Genomic DNA, 20,473 nt, shown 5'->3' on the forward strand with positions numbered 1-20,473 from the left:
GATGTACAATTGCTTACATTGTAATATTTGATTAGTTGAAAAGTGGTAAAATGTTTTTGACAGGTGTAGTCCAGGCCAAATCCTGTAGTCCTGACATAAAAAAAATTCTCCATAGAAAACTGTAAATGTCTGACATTGTCAGCTGCATCTGTGAACCATGACCTGGGATATTAATTTGAAAGGCAAGTGAATTCCTGTTAAACTGACTATCAAGCAAGATGAGAGATAATTTGATTCAATACAATTTGCTGGTGTGTATATAAACTGCAATCCTTTATTTTTTCAAACTTATTAATTTTATTTTAATTCTTCAAACAATGTATTTGTGGTAGCAAAGAAGATCTGTAGCACGAGTAGAGCTCGAGCTCCGCCTCCACAGAAAATACATTATTTGGAATTCTGGCTTCAGGGGAATGGTGCCTCATATCCCAACTGAAATTTTTAGTCTCTTTAATTTAGATGCAGAAGACGTGTTGCCTGGCTCATCACAGGAGACAGCCTTCTTGAGAATATTTGTTGACAGTTCTTTGAGAATCTGAGGGAGAACTACTGCTTATAAATGCAGCTAGCTTTTTTTCAATAGGCGTGAAGTATGAACAGCCTTGGAAAAAAGTGATTAAAAAAGCCCAAATATTTTTTATTGCCTCAAAGTCATGTACTCCACATTGGTTTAGAGCAATGAATGGCAGTGCATGTGCTAGTCAGTTCCCTCCAAACTGACTGAAATGAGAGTTGGATCAGTGGAGAGTTGGACATTTGCTCAACTGTATCTTTTAGTTGTCTCTACTCAGCTTCTCTGCAAGTGAGGTCAGCATTTTACTCTCTCAAGTAATTAATGTTCTGAAGTCTCAGTCTTTAAGGGCTAACTTGGACAATATCATCAGTCCCAAAAAATCATGAGCCAGCCTTTTGGTGCTACTAACAGGACAAAGAAACCCTAACAAACTTGTAAAATTTTCAGCATTTCTTACATGATACTCGCCAGGAGAAACAGTGTCCACAGCCAAGACCCATTCAGGTCAATGAGGACTTTGATATTAAAAGATATAAGAATGATCTAATAGTTGAAGTGACTTTGACAAATTGAAAAAATAAAGTGCTGCATGAGGTTGAGAAGGCTCTTTTCCATTACTGTGAGTGATTAAGGAATGGCTTTACTTAAGATGAATGGAATTATGAGCTTCCTTAGAGATATTCTCAAGGAACTAGCAATCAGTCTTTCTCTGTCCTCATCCTGTACTTTTAATTGTTGTATTACATAGTTGCTTTCTCTATTACATAGTTGCTTTTAAGTATACTCTCTTAGTTTTACTTGGGGTTTTTTTGGGATCTCACATCTCTTACTGATAAAAGTAAAAGAATGAGGAGACAGAAGTGTCTGGTTCTGGAGACCTTCAAGTAATCTTCAAATATGGCTCATCAACTTTATTTGGTTTCTAGGCACAGTTGTCATTTTCATTTATAGAACTCTAAGCCTAGGTCAGGTTCCTTTTGACTAATATTAGCCTTTACTGACTGATTCGAATCGAGTTCTGCCCATCTTCTGCCGACCTGCAGATGTACAAACAATAATAAATTCCTTTTCCCAAGAAGCAGCCTGCCTGAGTTCCTAGTAGCAAGTGATGGTGCCCAAATGAACTGGACTTGCATAATTTTTAAATTCAGACTGAAGCCGCAGGTTTATGCACTGTTTGGGGGGGGGGGGGGTGTCTCTCATTCCTTCAAAGATTTTGTCTCTTGCAAGGACTGTTTCATCAGTCCTGTTTCCTGCTGCTCTGGAGCTGGAAGAATGGATAGTACTTCTTATGCCTCTGCATAGATTGCATTCATGAACCAGTCCAAGCACCAGGACAGCTCTGCTACCACAGGAAATATCTGTGGAACAGATGAAGGCATGGAATCACTTCCAAAGAACCAGCAGACCTGCTGTTAAGGGGAAGTAAGCTGATCCAATATACACAGCAGAGCAGATGTTCCTTGCTTGGAAGTGTTATAAATGGGATGGGATCCTGGGGCAGCACAGCTACAGCACACTGTTACCCCAACAAGAGTGCAAGGTGCCCAGCTTGGAAGGTGTTTGTCATCATCATGCAGCACTGTCAGGGACACCTATCTGGAGTGCAGAAGGATAAATCTCCCATCAGGAGTTGACCACTCTGCTGTGTTTTTACTATGAGCCAATTACAGAACTCATGCACTGATTTACTTTCTGGCTGAGACTAAACAGAGTCAGAATATTTCCCACTGATGAAATTTGTACATGAATAATCTTCCTACCTGCGAGGGGAGAATGGAAAGGAAAGCGGTATCCATGCTTAACTGCATCTCTTGTAAACTGCTCCTCTGTCTGGTGAAGGAGTGGTTGATACACAGGAGCTCCAAACAAGGATCTGAATTGCAGAAAGGTGATCTCTGATACATCCATTTTGCCAGTTCCCAGAGTCTGTGACCCCATAATTGCTCAGCCATGCATTATGTGGCTAGTCAGTAATAACAGTGAAAAAGGGGGAAAAAGGGGATTTTACATGCCTGTTGAAAAATATTGGGGTAGAATTCTGTAATGTAAGAAAAAGCCTCTGGAAGCAGTGCTGGGTTTGTTTCTCACTTAATTTGCAAATCTTTTTAATGTTTTAAAACATGCTTTTCAATTCATCCTCTTGAATTTGGGTGCAATTCTAGGGAGAGATGCTTGAAATTAAATTGTTGGCTCTCTGTGCTCTGTGGTAACTCTAACCCTCGGCTAGGCAGCAGAGAACATGCAGCTGGGGTGCAGACAGCTGCTGTTCAAAAGCCTCAGCACAGGAATGCATCCCGGGATACCTCACTTCTTCTGTGACTGGACTTGTCCTCCTGAGAAGTGCCCTGCTGGCTTTGCTGCTGAGCAGGACCTCAGCTCTCAGTGGGCAGGCTGATCCCTCCTCAGTCATGGTGATTATCTGAACTGTTCTGATCTGGGATCTGTTCCTTGGCATCCTCCCTGCTTCATTTCTCCAGCAGCAGTGAGCAGGGAGGTGGTGCTTCCCTACTTTCTTCAAGTAGTGATAGTAATGGAGAACTGGTTTTTTTCCCTTCCCAAGACCTGGGAGAGCCACTATATAACAACTGGATAGGTGTATCCAGCCACATCCTGGTGCAGCAGAGTAAGAGGTGTTGGCAGCCTGAGTGTAACTAAGAAAATCTCATGTTTCCCTCTCTCTTCATTTACCCAGGGTAGGAGGAGCTTGAAGAAAAGTGCAGCAGCAACAAAAGATACTCAGATCTTCTTGTGCTTCCTCCCCCTCCACACATACCCTCTGCCTTCCCCTTGTCTCTGCTGGGCATTGTGATTTGTCCTCAGATGAGAACACCTAGGGAGAAATGTCCTTAGGAAGGAATACCATACAGGAGGAACTGTGTGATTGCTTGCATAACCACAAAATCCCAGAAACAATTAGGTTGGAAAAGACCTCTGGGATCATCAGATCCAACCTGTGACTGAACACCAATGTGTCAGTCAGATCAAGGCACTGCATCCAGTCTTTCCTTCAACACCTCCAGGGACAGTGACTCCCTGGCAGTCTTTTCCAATGTCTAATCTTCCTTTCTGTGAAGAAATTCTTCCTAATGTCCAAGCTAAACCTCCCTTGGCACAGCTTCAGACTCTGTCCTCTTGTGCTGTCACTGGTTACCTGGGAGAAAAGGCCAGTGCCCAGCTGCCCACACCCTCCTGCCAGGGAGCTGAATGTATTCCAGGTGTGGGGGAAGCTGTGATTATTGTCACTGACTTGGGTACACATCAGCCTGCAAAAGGGTGTAAAATGCTGCTGGAGGTTGGGCCAGCTGGGCTTTCCTCCAGTTTCTACCTGGTGTTCTTCCCTTAGGACAAATCAAAATGCCCATCAGTGACAATCATAAGGGAGAGAAGTGTGTGTGGGCAGTGTACACAAAGACCCTGAATGTTGTCAGCCACACAAAGGGCCAGTTTTTCTTTGAAACTCTCAATTTTTAAGTGGAGACATAAGGAATTGAGATGCTCATTGCATCTGACCAACTGTGTAGCAGCACCAGCTGCTCTGAGCACACTGCTCTCTCTACAGTGACAGTTGTGCTCCATCCTTTTCTGGAACATTTCATGTTTCCCTTCTGAAGGACAAGTTTAACAGCAGAATTTGATGGGTTTAGTGCTACACAGTCCTGGCGGGTAGGACCTGTGGAAGTTTTGTACTCTTAATGTAACAAAACTTCTGTATGGTCTTATTTACCAGTAATCTGATTCATCAGGAATAAAGGCAGCCTTCCGTTTCTGATTGGAGTCATGATTAGTGACCCACAAAATAGGACAGGACTGGCTTTTCTGGCCCATGGTGCTGAGGCAAAGAGCAAGTCTCAAAACCACCCACATTCACATGTTAAGCCATGCCAATGAGATCTGTAGGGAAGTCTGACTTACTCAGGATTGCAGTCATGTACCACTTTACAGTGAACTGGCAGAACCATAGCAGTAGTTGTTGTGAGTCTGACCACACTGTCACTGCCACTATGTTACTGTGAGAAATCTGGGGAAGTACACTCCAAGACAATGCATGGTGCTGTTACAGCATCAGACTGCATTAGGAATAGTACTTCTGAAATTAATCTAATTTATTGACCAAAATTTTCAGGAGATTTAAAACTATATTTTGTATCTTTAAAGAAGGGTGTACTTGACAGTGCTCATGAGGGAAGCAGACTCATGAGCTTCTGTGTCTGTGTACTTGGAGCTGGGTTTCTCACTGTGCCAAAGGAGAGGTACATCAATCAAACTGGAATAACACTAAGGGGAGGCAGACCCTGTTATTGTACCTGCTGCTTTTCCATGGCTTCAGGTGTTATCATCATCTGAAAGGGAAAAACTTGTCTGTGACATTGCATGGAAAGGTTCCTGAACAATGCCAGTCCCTGTCTTTGGGAGGAAAAGATCAAGCTTAAGGAATGAACTGAAATACCATGTGTTGCAGTAAGTATCATGAAATGACCGGTGTCTGCTGTCTTGCTGAACAAAAATATGTGTATCATTTTTTGCAGCATTTTGAGTTATTATAGCTAATTCACAAGCTCCCTCTGCTGGGCTACCAGCATAGGAGAGCAATGGCAAAGCTCCTGTTATGTTATTTGCAGATTGACCCATTTTCTTCAGCTTAGTTTCACACTTTGTACAGCATCAGAAGAAGTGTACGATCAAATTCATGTAAGTGGCTTGTTAGAAGTGTAACAGAGAGAGATTTGATGTGTTAGGTGCATAATAAAATGTTTTTATGTGCATAGAAGGTTTTTCCACAATAATGTAACTGTAGCTGTTACCTCCTGAAAGTGCTCATGCATCTATCAAAAGATCATGATTCTTGGTTTCAGTAATGCCTTCTGTCACAGGAAGGAGCTCTAAGGAAATAAATACAGACCTGTTAAAAGAATTAAAAGCTTAGAGTCATGAAAAACACTCCATACAGTATGCAGTTTGATGTAGCAGTGGTTTTCATAATGAGCCAAGGGGTTTGTACAAGCATTCAGAGGAATGAAAAAGTGCTGAAAACATTACTCTAATCAGAAGAGCTCATCCTGCTGCTTTCTGCCTAATCCTCAAGGTCAAGATTTCTGTCTACAGTTTTCAAAACACATACGTGGGGCTTAGCACTGTCATAACCAATAATTGCAAAATCTCTTTTAGTAGATTAAAAGGAGTTGTGAAATTATTGACTTCCAACTAAACAATCTCAGGGTGAGAGATTGCTAACAAAAACCAGAATGATGCTCTGTGATTGCTGTGGACATAGCGCTTCCTGGCTGCCTTTTAACAGGGATTTACAGAAAAAAAAGACTTGCCTTAAATAATTCACAAAATTGTGGAGTGCCTTTACGGGAAAAGGCATATTGTCTGCAGTGACATCAGAGAAAAATGGAGAGACTTTATGAACAATCACAGTGGTTTTTTTACTGCAAGTCAGGCTCCTAGACACAGACAGTGGTTCAAATAGAAAGCATTAAAGTGCTGCCTATGTGTTGTGCTTAAAGTAACAGGTATGTGGGGATCTAGCTGTCACCAATGTGAGTAGAGCTATTATTCAGCATCACTGGATAATGATGTAAAACAGAAAATAGAAAATAAGGAACTCCAGCGACCTATTGATACAGAAATTGCAGGAGAATGCATGTGTTCCAAGCTTCAGTCTACTGAGAAGACTGAAATAAACATTTCTAACATCAACCGAGACAAAATCACCTCTTTTGACTGAAGGGGGCAGGCCACCTCTATTTAACCAGGAAAAGGAACATGTATGATGTGTGTGTCTGATAAACAGCTGAAAGATTAAGAGGGGCTTTTTACATGGGCATGTAGTGACAGGACAACAGGGAATGGCTTTAGACTGAAAAGAAGGCAACTGAGAGGATGGTGAGACACTGGAACAGGTTGTTGTGGAGAAGTTCTTCAAAGCCGGGGTAGACAGGGCTTTGAGCAGCCTGGTCTCATAGAAAGTGTCCCTATCCATGGTGGGGGACTTGGAACTAAATGGTCTTTAAGGTGCCTTCCAACCCAAAACCATTCTGTAATTCTGTGGTGTCTTGGAGACATCACAGGTTGTGATGTCTTCAAGAACACAAAAAGGAATTAGGTGAAGTTTTAAAGCAGTAGCAATATATCTCTTAGTGTCATTAGCCTTCCATTCAAGTACTGACATGATAATGATTTTACCTATGCTCATATTAAGTGACATTCCAGAATTTTCTCAAATATGTATGTAATTTCTCAAGTATGAATTTTTTTTTTCTGGATAGCCTATTCTCGTATTGGCTTTATTCTGCATCAAAGCATCTGATGGCTCTAGAGGATGTGATATCAATATACAATGTTTCCCTTCAAAGCCTTGAGGATGATGAGTCTGTTTCTTTTCTGTCTCTAATTAAACATTATTTCAGTAATTCCCAGGAGCAAGGAAGCATTGTGACTGCAGTGAAATGAAAATAAAGTTTGTAGGACCACAGTTGCACTGTCTGTGGTTATAATTAATGTATTTTATGATTGTTGTTTTGGTCATAAGATTTAGCTGGTTTTTTAAAGATACTGTGAGGGAGCATACAGAGCCAAACCACAGATTTTTTTTTTTTTGATTTTTTTTTTTTTTTGGTAAGGTGACAGAAATCTAAGGAAATTTTAACACAAAACTGGTTAACGTAAAATGTGTCAAACCAATGGAAATCTTAAATGTAATTGCTGATCATTAAGCCTTTGGCAGGCCACTAATAGTGATGGTAAGTGAGAGTTTCTGTCCCAGTCAACCATTTCCCAGAATAAGGAGCAAATGTAAATCCTTCATGCTCAAGTGTTTTGGGAAACAGGCAGCAACCCTACAATGACAATGAATTGAGTGACTTGGTAAGAGGTGTTTGTACTCAACATAAAGACTTATTTATTTAGCTGCTAGTTAGGACACATTACCTGGTATAAGCCCACAGATCAGTCCAGGAGGCCAGAAATAAAAAGCTGTTTTCAAGATACACAGTCATCTTCTTTCTCATTTTCTTTGCTCATGTGGACGTGGATCATGTGGGTTGATTTCTACCATTCATTCATGCTTTTAAATAGCATTTTTCATCTGTCTTTGCATATGGGCTGCTTTTGCATTCTGAAAAAGAGGTGACATTCATTAGCATATTTCATTATGCCAGCCAAAAGGGTATACTATGTATAGACTTGGGTATTCATAGTGCTCAAGTGTTTTGAGGTTTTACACTTACTTTATATTAAAAACCAGTGAATGGTGCATTCTTTTCTAGCTGATACTTCTTTATGCAGCACTGTGAAAGGCTGTATTTGGATAGAAGTTTATATCCATTTAAAATACACAATCAGCATTCTAAAACAGTCATTAGTTCAATTTAAAAATTAAATGTGCTGAACATAAAAATAAGCTTAGCAAAACATGATTTCTATTGAAAGCTAGTTGTTAATATTAAGTGAAGGAATCATTACATACAGAAAATGAACTGATTAAGATTTTTCTAACCCATATGCCTTTGCCTTTCAAAATTACAATTAGTAGAACTTATCCTTCACATTTATTTTTAAGAGATGATCTTACTAATGCTTTTACAAGGTATGGAATTCAGAGGAGTAGGTCCCAAATTTCAAGACAGTAAAATGAAAGCTCTGGAGAGAATTCAGTGTTTCTCACCTTTGCTCTCCTCATTTGCTTAAGATTCAACCCATCTCTTTAAATTCTGTGAAGGTAAAACAATTAATTTAAAAATGACTGGAAATGAGTGAAGTCTCCAGATGCTAATGGCTTATTTAATTCTCCTGCAGTGACATTAAAGAACACTAATCAAGATAAGAACTAGGTTGTTCTCCAGGTTGTACAAATACCAGAGTCATTTGGAGCAGCTGAAATAAAATCCCTTGTTATCATGGAGCAAGGGGAGAACACAAACAAGATCTTTCAGCCATTACTTTTCAGTCAAGTTTTAAGTGACATTAATTCTCTGTAGCATCTTTCATGGTCCAAATGAGAAAATACATTTTATAACAGATGTTGTCTCCATATTAAACCTATCAGTATTTTTTAAACATGAAGTAATTGTAAATCCTATGATAATACAAATTATAGCAAACCCAAATCTGTTCAGAAACATTTAAAAGACATTATTCTGATATTCTAGTTAATTTTAGGATTACTGTTTATCTTATCAGGACTGTTTGTACAACCTTTTCCTTTTTTTTTTTTCCTATGTCATTTTTCCTTTTTACTTTCTCAGTTTTCTTTTCACAAGTTGAAACATTTTTCTTCAAAGTACTGCTGCCATATGGACTTTCCCCTAAAGCTAAAATAGTACTTTGGTTTAATTATTTAATTGGCCTAGGTACTGGTCAGTAATGTCCAGGTGTGGGTGACACAGGATATTGCTTGTACTTGCAGTAAATTGCTTGTAATTAAACCCTGTGAAACTGATCTCTCACTGAATGCTTTAGATCATTAACATGGAAAAGTTCATGTCTGGTGAAATGTTGACAGATGGTGATTTGTCAATCTTACTTCTGACACCTCTAAGAGTAAGGCATTGGTGTTTTTAGGGACTGCATTAACCTGCTTGTGATGCTTAAGTCCCACAAGCATAGCTAGCCTATCTTCATAGAAGCCTGTCTTGCACTTAATTTTTCTTAGCATTTTCTTGTATTAAGAAAGTCTGATTCTTTTATTAAGAGGTTTCTGAACTCTCATAGTAGTGATTTAATAACAATTAAGTAACTCTTCCTTGCTTCCTTTTTTTTTTTTTTTTTAAATTTGTCTGTAGAAAAAATCTGTCTAGGTCAGTGTGTCCCAATAAGGCCTGTAACATTTACTTCTTTCATCTTTTCCTTTGTCTTCTCATAATTCTTCTTACTCAGTCTGCAGACTGCTGTTCTGCAGCTTGCCTGCTGCTTGTTGTCAGCTTCCATCAGACTGAAGGATTTCTGGGAAGGAAAGACTCTTACACGGCCTCTTTTCACCTCATCTGTGCAGCTAAAGATTTGATATTTACTTCCTGAGACAGGATGAAACTCTGGTTTTGAGAAACATTATGTAAATCAACCTTGTTATGTAAGGAACTCCTAATAATGATGTACATTACAGCGTATTTATAAGATTAAAGGCAGTACTGCATCCTGTGCATTGGCAAAAAAGCAGACTCCTGAAAAATGTCTTAAAAATGAAATAATTTTAATAGACTTGATGTTTGTTTGATGTTTCTGTTTAGGTGCTGACTGCAGCACAAATTAAATCAATTTGCCTGGCCATACTGGAATCAGGAAAACAGTATGCAGTGAAGAAGAGGAAACCAGTCCCACTGATGTATTCCTATTATGGAACAGAGTATCTAGGTGAGTAAAACACACCAACACCTCTGAGAGTGTGCTGTGTGGAGATGCTGAGCTAGTAGGCCCTTCAGGAATAAAATACATAAAATACACACTGTGGGATTTCTCCTGAACCAGTTGGGACCATCCATCCTTCTCCTCCTCATCACAGGCAGCTGGGATGGAGCTCACCTGAAGCAGTGGTGAAAGGCCACTGAGCAGGGCCCTTGTGGCCTTCTCCAGGCACAGAATCACTGCAGAAAGTGTGAGATTGGTTTGCAGTTCCCTGGCAGGGCAGCAGAGAGAGCAGTCACTGAGACCCTGGCGGGTACAGACAGTTCTTGCACTGAAATTTAGGAGTTAGCTCACTGATACTGACAGTGAGTAAGTGGAAATACCCATTTATGGCCCAGTTTCAATTTGCAGTCAACAAATGCAAATATATGGCCCAGATTCAGCAGTGTGTTAAGAGTAACACCTTGAAACAGAATTCAGTTCAGGTTCAGTTTAACTTCATACAGTGAGTTTCAGTCATATCAGAGTGAGAGCAGAAGGAATTCATACATATTTTTTGCAAAGCTAGAGGAACTAGAAATGACAGAAATAGTAAAATACGGTGTTATGCACCTAGCAATCTTTTATTCCAAGCACTATTCAAGTATGCATGAAGAAGATGAAGGAGCCATGCTCTTGACAAGGAAATCTGTCCCGAGGGAAAGTTGCAATAAGGTGCAGACAGGACCTAAGCCCACCCCCTAATTCAATTTTTTCTGTTCTTTCCAGGTGCAGCACATGGGCTTTCCTCAATCCTGCAGATTTTGCTCTCCTATTACGAGTACCTGCAGCCAGCAGATCAGGAGCTGGTGTGGCAGAGTGTGGATTTCCTGATGGACCAGGAGCAGAACAGCAACTGGCCCCCTGAGCTGGGGGAGACCATCGAGCGGGAGAACGAGCTGGTGCACTGGTGCCATGGAGCTCCAGGTTCTTTTCCCATTGATGCTATGCACAGCCAGATGCTGATCACATTGCTTTTCCACATTAGGTGATTCCATGTAGAAGATAATCTCAGGTTAAATTCGACCAAAGTGAAAAAAAACCCAAAGGATATAAAGAAGTTACACTTTGAGATGGGGAAATTCATTAATTGCTGTTCTTCCCCAGAAAAACCTGTATCACATCACGGTTCTTGGGTAATAACACAGATGTAGTTTATAAGAACACTTCAGCTGCTCCAGTGTTTGTTAAATTCAGACTACAAGTCAGCTAAACATTTCCTTAGGCACTTGAGTTGGTTATGTGTCATGTGCATTCCCATAAGGTTACCATGAACTGAAGCGTGCAGTGCTCTGGTGAAGATTATGATTAATTCATTTAAATTCCCTGTAAAAATAAGCCAAATAGCTTTTTTTTTAGTAGAAGTTAGTATGCATAACTGTGTATAACTAGAATAAAGCAGTGTAGGCCTCATTGGGAAAAAACAAAGTGAGTTTTTTATTCTCATTTAGTAAAAGTTTGTATCTGTTGCCAGTGTAAGAAATTATCTTGTCTATCCTTGTGTTTTTGTCAGGGTAAGCAGGTGAGGTTAATGGGGATTTGGAGCCAATAGAAGACAGCACTAAGAGTTTAGTGTTTGATGACAAAAATGCAACTGCTCTTTTAAAATTATGAAAGTCTGAGAATGTTGGAGTAAACCCTGAAATTCAATAATGCCTTGAAAAGATTGAAAGTGGCATTGTCACAGGGGGTGGATAATTACATTTACTGTGTGCTTTTAGCATAGCAGATACTCCACCCTCATGGAGCATTTAGAGGCTACACTGACATGTGTAGAGCACGAGCCTGCAGGTTTTTAGTGTATTAATCTTTATTTTTTTATGTGTTCTTTGAAGCCCTCACTGTGCTCATTACAAAAGACAATCTCCCTGCTCTTTTCCTAGGCATTGCATATCTGTTTGCCAAAGCTTACCTGGTTTCCAAGAAGCCTCAATATCTGGACACTTGTATCCGCTGTGGAGAGCTCACCTGGCAGAAAGGCCTTCTGAAGAAGGGCCCTGGAATATGCCACGGGGTGGCTGGTAGTGCTTATGTGTTCCTGCTGCTTTATAGGCTCACTGGGAACTCCAAATACATATACAGGGCACAAAGGTGAGCATTTCTGCCTTCTGGATTTAGGTAATACCGCAGAGTTTCGGGAACATTTATAAAGCAGAGTCTGTGATCGCCACCCTTGGATGTAACACGAGTGTTTAAGCTTCAGGATGAATTCTGGCCGTGAGCTCTGGGGTGGGTGCACTCCGTGGGAGCTCTGCAGTCTCGTTCCAGGCTGCCTGGGCTCTCCCAGGCTCCCTCCCTGCCCAGGAGCCTGTGTTCCTTCAGAGGGAGCTGGGCTGGATGTGGAGGGGTCACGTGCATCCAGGTCTCACCCTGATGTGGTGGCAGAATCCCAACAAGCTGTGTCCCAAGTCCAGGAGTAGAGTAAAATGTGATTTGTTATGATTTTTTTCAGAGCGTTTAACACTATTCCATATTACTAGAAGTGGAAAGTAAGTATAGGATGTGGTGTGCATTTCTTTTACATTTTTTTTAATTTATCATTCCCACTTTTATCTTAGCTAGTGGGGTTAATTCTATTTTATCTGGGTGCAAGGTATAGTAATTAAGATGACTGATTTTTAGCCCTTTGCCTATTTTTAAAATTTGTGTAGCTATTTTAGTATTACAGAATTTGTTGCACTGATGTGATTTGTTGCTTGCATCCTAAAAGTTATCAAAAAGTATTTGTTTAATGATACATCTTACAGAAATCAGAAAAGGTTTATAACTCTTAAACAAGCATAATGCACACACAGATTGCAAAGGTTTGTCTCTTCTGGATCTAATGAATAGTTTCTTGTGGAAATTGGATAGTGTAAGAATTTGTAGAAATTGGATAGTTTAGAATTTGCAGAAAAGATTAAATACTGATCATTCTACTTTCTTTAATTACTGAGTGTTATTAAAATTATGCTTCCAAATAAGTAGACAAAGAGGAACATAAAGTAATAATGCACTCTTTTTTTTTTTCTCTCTTAGGTTTGCAGAGTTCTTATTTACAGAAGAATTTAAGTCTGGTTCCCGGGCACTAGAAAGCATATATAGTCTGTATGAAGGTTTTTCAGGAACTGTGTGTTTCCTGACTGACTTGCTGCAACCCAACCAAGCCGAGTTTCCTCTCTTTAGTGTCTTTGTCTAAAGACTGATGTTCTCCAGGGCCACATCCTGGAGGTAGTGGGAGAGGGCACCTGCAGTTCCACTTACTTTTCAAGACAGGCTATGTACAAAACGGGCCGGGGTACCACTAATGCTAGCCTTAATGTAGCTGGGAGTCAGATCAAAACCAACACACACTGGGGCTTGGGGGGTGGGGAAGTGTGTGGTCAAAATAAGTGGGTCAGTAGGGAAAAAAATGGGGGAGCTGATTGAATCTGATGTCGTAGATATTTATCTAATTATTCAAATAAGAGAGAAAGAGGCATTATCAAACTTTTAATTTGGTGAAAAAAGGACAAGCCAGACTTGCAGGGACATGAAAAGAAGAAACAGTGATGCACGCAGTAGGTTTTAAAAAGAGTTCTGCAAAAACAATTTGTGGAGCAATGCATTAATTGGGGAGGGTGTTGTAGATATGTCACTACAATGCACAAAGGCAAAATCTGGGATTTTTTTACCTAAACCACATCTACTAGTTTTAGTAACATGTATTAGGTAAATCTGTATCTTTGAACTCTTTGGTCCTCATATAATGGCAGTTCTATAGATAGCTGTGTGTTCAGGCTGCAGTTTCACAGTTCATTTCAGCAAGTGGGATCTCATGTGTAAATGAGCACTGAATTGGACCCTCCCTTCTAGAGCTCCATCTGTGGCAAGGAGCTGGTCTCCTTTCTGATCCACTGTAACTGTGTCAGTCTTGTCAGTATTTTCCCAGTCACATGGAATATGGGTGGAGCTATGGAGAAGACTTGGATGGAAAAGTTCTGTAGCAAAGATACAGCAGGCAGATGCTTTCTTCATGGTACAGCATTACTAGATAAGTATTGCTCAGTGATACAAAAGCTTCCTTTAAAAATTAATTACTTATAGCAGCATTTCTGAACAGTACTCTAAGTTCATATTATGGAAAAAACTATTTTCCTTGATGAATTCTTTGCTACAAACCCTGCAAAGTGAATACAATCATGGAGTGGCATAATGATCCTCAGAAATAACCTGATAACAAAACTCAAAATTGCTTTTTTTTCTAGTTAGCAAAATAATGTACATGCCCAAATGATTTTTATCTAGAAAATAATTTAGATACAAATAAATGAATTGCTGAATACTAGTTGCACTAGCATGTATAGATGCAATTATATGCTGTTTTCTATGTATTATAGATATGATGACATGGTACTTGAAAGATAAAACACTAACATAGATTTGTACTAAAAAATAGAAAATTAATATATGTGTTTAAAATCGATTTACTATTTATTTATTTTTATTTATACGGGAATAATATCTGTAAAGACAAATCAGGAAGACCAATATGTCAAAAACTGAAGTTAGAGAGAAAAAGCTGCTGTACATGCACTGCCAAACAATGCAGTCCCTCTTCCTGCATTCTCAGCTGGAGGAGATTACAATTTCTTTTTTTTTAATGCCTAATGGATTAAAGTTCCCATTTCATTTCAGTGGGCTTTGATCAGGCTGTAAGTTGGAGCTGGGTCTTGCAGTCCTTCCACATTTTAATGTAATAATCCCTTCCTGCTCTTGCCACCGTTATTTTAATGAGATGGCTTACATTATTATGAGCTGCAGATATGGATTTCTGTTATTCTGTCTTGCACTGTGTGGCTCTAATTAATTATTTAATCATAGAAATAACTATATTTCACTGGTGAATAAAGCAATGCCATTCTATATCAGTTTGTCAAGAATTTAGGGATCTTTTAGTGAATGGAAATGTTAAAACTCAATATACATTTGTTATATTAAAACACATAAGTGAAAAGGTTAAATGGTATTTTAAGAAAGCCACTAATGTCACTTATATGGTTACTCTGAGCAGTGAGATGTGTGCACACAGAGGGATGAATTCCATAGGGAGGGTGTACACACGAAGCTGAGTCGAAAAGTCAATGGATATGGGAATGTGCTCTGTCCAACCCTGTGGAAATGCTCCTATTGGACACAGCAAAGTCAACTGTCAGTAGTGAAGATCCCAAATCCATTAGGCTTTGTATCTGGTTGGTTCCTGTAATGCATTTGGCTCCTATATTTCATAACTGGAACCTTCTTAAAGAAAAGTTTAAGGAAGGTAAAACTTGGCCTATCCACTTATTTTAAATGTGATTCTTCACAAATGCCAGGAAGTAAACATTAAGCTCAGTGTCAGTTTTCCAGTGGTTTTTCTTGTGTGTCTCTCTTTGTAGAATTTCTTCCAGTTCACATTCAGAGGAGACTGATCTTTTCTGTGTTGTGATCAACAGCACACTAAAACCAGATCTCCTGTGCCTACAACCATTCTCTGTATATGAAGCCACATGTTTTGGAGAGACAAAACAATTATTTGAGTAAGAGTTAGTCCATTCAACAGTCAGAAAACACATGGAACCAGCCAGGTTTTGAAATCTAGGTCCCAAACATTTCTGCAGGTTATGTGAGTTCAGCACTGACTTTGGCAAGGGCAGCACACAAATATCCAGTCTCATGGGATACATGTGGTAAAAATCTTGGCACATATTTATTCATCTCTTTCATCAGACATGGCAGTTTGAGCTCAGTCTCAGAGATTTGTGGTTTTTCTTACCTGACCTGGCTGGGTTAAGGTGGCTTCTAGATGTGCTGCAGCCACAGCTTCTGAACACAGTGCAAATACACCCCAGGGCTCTTTGGAAAATGCAACTCATTAAATGAGCAGGGTTTTTTCATCTTTCCCTTCTTTATTGTCTTATCTGATTTTTTCTCTGTACTATATATGCTGTTACAAACGTGCTGTTGCAATCTTTATTTGTTGCTTTTAAGACATTGACAGAACAGCAACCTGAGTAGAGCTGTCATCACTTTGCAGTGTAACAAAAAGTAAGGTCCTCTGTGTACCCTTCTTCCTGATTTGAGAAACTAACCTTGCAACCTTTGTTAGAATTCTCCAAGGAATGCTGTCTCCTCCTGCTCCTGAATTGGGCCCTTATGGACTGGAAAATATTCCTGAACAGATTCTGCCCTGGTGCTGTGAGAAAAGACTGTTGTGGGACACTCAAGAAGCCTCTTTCAGGGTGTAAAACACAGTAACTACATCATGTTTGCACATTAGTTTCTTGGTTGTGTTTAGCTTCTAAAGCGTAGGCAGTAGGAATTTAAGTGATATAATAGTATTTCTGATTATGCTGTTAAAGCAAAGAGGATGCATTATGTGGGTATTGGTGCTTATTTGTGATGTACCTGTGTTTGTGTGGTGCTATTTGTGAGTAAAGCTGTAGATTACACATCAGTTTAAGGAGCTATATACTGTTCATGACTTTTAGCTTGCCATCCATAGATTACTGTCAGGGAATAATTTTGAGGGAAGCTAGATCTGTAGTGTCCATATTTACTGATTTCAGGATTCATAGAACCAGATGCTGTAAGTTTTATCAGCAGTACAGTTCTAACAAATATATCTTTATTTTTAATTACTACTCACACCTTCTCATCATAATAACAGGTTTATTTTGTGCCGCCGCTTTCAATATTTGCTTTGATTGCATGATTGTTGCCTTCAATTTCCCTGCCTTTGTTTCCCAACCTTTGAATAACTTGAGGAGGCTGAAGAAGCAGCCCAGGTCTTTTGTTCCTGAAAATAAGATTGCTTGATTTTGCTTAAGCAGGGTGTTCTACTAACTTGCATTACATTATTTTATGCTCCCAGATGGTTTATTCTCTATGGCTGTGCCATTTCCCACCTGCTAAGGAAAAATTATTATCCTTTATAACCACTATCACTGGTGTTTTACTTCATTAAATAAAACAGAGACTTTCCAGGAAGCATGGTCACTTCTCCATGCTTCAGTGTTTCAGTTCTCTTAGGACAATCAAAACCAAGTGAAATGGCTAAACATTTCAAAATACACTTTTAAATAGTTCTGGGAAATATACATAAGGGAATGCAAGTAACGGGATCACCTTTACTGCTACTCTGTCAAATTAAGTAATGCCACTTTGATGTTCTTATACTGATTATATATGACATGGAAAGAATATGACAAGAATACCGATTGTTTTTTTAATACTGTGGAAAAAAATGAACAATAGGTATCTGCCGTATTCAGAAATGTGGAGGGGCAATATATGCAAATGGAAACTTTGATAAGCAATCAAGTTTTTGTACTCATATAGTTTTCTGCATATACAGTTAGAGCATCTGCCAACATATTGCATGTTGTATGCCAACAGTGACCTATTTTAGTGTATGCATGCATTTTGACAATATATCCTTGTTCTTTGGATCTCTGAGGTCTGCCAAGTAAATCTCAGGTGCAGTAATCTTCTACATACCTTGAATATTCACTGGCATGAGTGCATATTCTAATCTGTAGGAAGATTAGTATTTCAGGACTAAAATTGCTCGATTGATTTTTCAAAGAGTAATCTTGCTCTGAAGAACTAACAACTGCTGGCTGGCAGCACAGCCTGGACTGCTCTGAGAAGACATTTCAGTTTATAAAAATATGTCTAAGACTAAGTAGTAGCAGCAGAAAGCTAAATTGAAAAGAAATAAGAAAATGACCAAAAATCCCACTATGAGGGGAACAACATACTTCAAAGCCATAAGCCAAAAATGCTCAGGGCCCACAAAATAACACAGCAATTTAGGGATGTGAATAGGATTTTCCAAAGGAACAGCACAGTGTTTCATGGCACAGGTAGTGGTACAGTAAGCACTGTGCAGGTTTCAGCTGCCTTGAACAGCACTCCATTGCCATTATAGCAAAGTCATCAAATGTTAAAAAACATTTGCCTGTGAAGGAGTTGCCTGTAGCTGAACTTACTGCCCACTCCTGTCTTTTAATGGAACAGAAGTGATGTGCACTATCCATGATGAGGCAGTTAAAAAAATACATTCAAGAAGCCAATAGCACCAACTTTTCAATCTGCCTTTCAATTATTAAACTTGACTAATTTGTACTGTCACTGTTGGTCCTACACCTCGTATATTGAAATTCTGCATCATGCTCTCAAAAAATTTATAAATAGCAATCTGCTTGAAAATACATAAGGCCATATTTCTTTTTAATGCTTAGAAGGGAGTCCCTTGACTTTGTCATGGCATGACTCAAAGAAAAGATGGAGGCATTTAGGTCAAGTACAGCAATACCAACTAGAGTGGCAGAAAATTAATTAAAAACTTATTTTTCCCAGTGGTATAATGATATTTGAACACAAGAGATTTTATAGTGTACTGATATCCAGCAACAGCATTGTATCACTGTAGAAGTTCTTAAATCAATTATATCCTATAGAGAATAGAAAGCAGATTCTAATCCAACTTACATTTTTACATCATACAGAAGAGAAAGGCTGTCTGACCAGAAATTTAACTTCTGCTTCTGTCTTCATGACCATGACCACATAGGAGAGAAGGATTTCCCTTAACAATGGTCTGGTTTTGCCACTGATTTGGCCTCCTGCACTCATTTTAAGAGCCTGATAGGCCACCTGCTGATGTCCGTGGTGAACCTCTGCTTGATTCCAGGCCTGTAAGGTAGCTCCTTCCACATGTGTGGAACAGGGGTAAAACTGTCATTCCAGACCCCAGGCCTACAAACTTTCCTTTACACATCAGTCCCATGGAATTAGTAAGGCTTGTTTGCATAGTATGAGGAAAGCACAGGTGTTTGCATATGCAGGGCCCTGTTTGATAGCAATTTATACACATTTTATCTCGCTATCTCTGCAACATACGTGAATACCAATACAAATAAAAAGTACAGGGAACTTAAATGGCATTATTTAATGTCTAGTTTGTGTTGGTGACACTTGATTATTCAATATATTCCAGTGTGTGATGTTCATTCCTTGAGTACGTGCCACACCCTAGATTGGTTTCTCAGTGTTACAGCCATTCACAGCCATGATGTGGTACAGGCCTGTAGAATCAAGGCTGATTTGATTCTTTAGAGATGCACCTTATTGTTTGAAAGCAGGACCCCTGCTTTTCTAATATTTTAAACACTGTGATCTTTCAGAATGTGTTTATTGTATTAGTTTTGTATTGTAGATTATGATAGAAAATAGATTTTATAGCTTTTTAAAAGCAGTGATAATACTAAGCTTCATAGTGGCAGAACAAACTGTGTATATCCATAGTATGAATATTAAAGCTGTGATTATATTTTGCCTTAAATAAAAGTCCAACCTTGAACAGTATGACTTTGCGTTGGCTTATTTATTTCTGTAGTTATCTTTCATAGTGCTGGCAACACTTCTTCCAGAATAGTCATGACTCAGTGCTCCAAAAGCTTTTCAGTGGTTATCAAAAGTAAAATAAATCATTTTAGAATGAGATAAATCATCCAGGCTGCACACAGTGCTTAGGTAAAACACCTTATGGTAGTTTCCCACAAGACAAGACATGTTGCTTTTGGCCTGTAGATTAAAGTTTCCCACTCTAGGTATTTACTGTCAGTCTGCTTAAATCTCAGTTTCCATAGCATCTTCCCTTTTCAGAATGACCCTCCATTCCCAATGAAGCATTAAATTAACGTTGGCTTGCCCACAACAAGGTTTCCATCTTTATCATCATGAGCTTAGCTCAACTTTAGCTGAGCAGTGGGACTCCAGATTTGCCAGTGCAGTAGCTGAAGAAATGGCCGAGTGTTTATTGGCACTTTTTGTGTAAATCTGGTGACACCCTAACTTGCATTAAAGAACAGTAGCAGATAAGCAGAGGTAGCCAGTAGTGTTGCCCCATTAATAATATCTCAGACTTCTTACCTTGCCTTCCTCTTGTGCTCCTGTAGGTCCCAGGTCTGTACAGGGTGATCAGCAGTGACCTGGGAACAGGCAGGAAGAAACAAGATCTGTGACCAGAGCCAGCTGAGCATGGACCAAGTACCTGCACCAAGAGGAGGAGAGAAGCGATGACTGGGGACTCCTGTGCAGGACAGAGGCACCATCTGCCAGCCTGGCTTGGTACCTGAGTTTTGTTCCTTGCCAGGTGCTCAGGTTCAGGATTTCATGGAGGGATTACAAAGGCTTGTCTTCTCCTCAGGCTGTCACCTTGTGCTGCTCATCCATGCAGGCACTGGTGATACTGCTGAGGTGACCGTACATATCTCCAGAAGGACTCCAGAATTTTGGTGGTGAGGGAGAAAGGATCTTGCTGGTTAGGGGGAAAGGCCCAGAGACAGCAGGCAAATGCTGCAGGTCAACAGCTGGTGTCACAGCAGGGTTTAGGGTTCTGTGACCCAAGGAACCTTTGAAGGAAAAGGTCTGGCAAGCAAGAGAGCAACCTGGCAAGGAGCTAAAAGGGCACCTGTGACACTGCCACACCACCCTGATCAGGGAGTCTGAGCTGGGTGCATCAGGGGAGCCTCTCCTGCACTCACAACTCCTTTTCTGCCTTTGGTT

At 39.7% G+C, this 20,473-nt stretch overlaps 1 protein-coding gene across 1 annotated transcript in view; it reads left to right on the forward strand.

Moving 5' to 3' along the window:
- LANCL3 (LanC like family member 3) overlaps positions 1-19,270 on the forward strand; it is a 36,809-nt gene extending 17,539 nt beyond the window's left edge. The window contains exons 2-5 of the mRNA XM_030282552.4: positions 9,748-9,871; positions 10,631-10,828; positions 11,785-11,992; positions 12,920-19,270. Coding sequence (XP_030138412.2) covers positions 9,748-9,871; positions 10,631-10,828; positions 11,785-11,992; positions 12,920-13,079 — 690 coding nt within the window. The 3' untranslated portion in view covers positions 13,080-19,270. The remainder of the gene's footprint in view (positions 1-9,747; positions 9,872-10,630; positions 10,829-11,784; positions 11,993-12,919) is intronic.
- The last annotated feature ends 1,203 nt before the right edge of the window (positions 19,271-20,473 follow it).

This window comes from Taeniopygia guttata, chromosome 1 (assembly GCF_048771995.1).
Source record: "Taeniopygia guttata chromosome 1, bTaeGut7.mat, whole genome shotgun sequence".
Classification (NCBI taxonomy): domain Eukaryota; kingdom Metazoa; phylum Chordata; class Aves; order Passeriformes; family Estrildidae; genus Taeniopygia; species Taeniopygia guttata.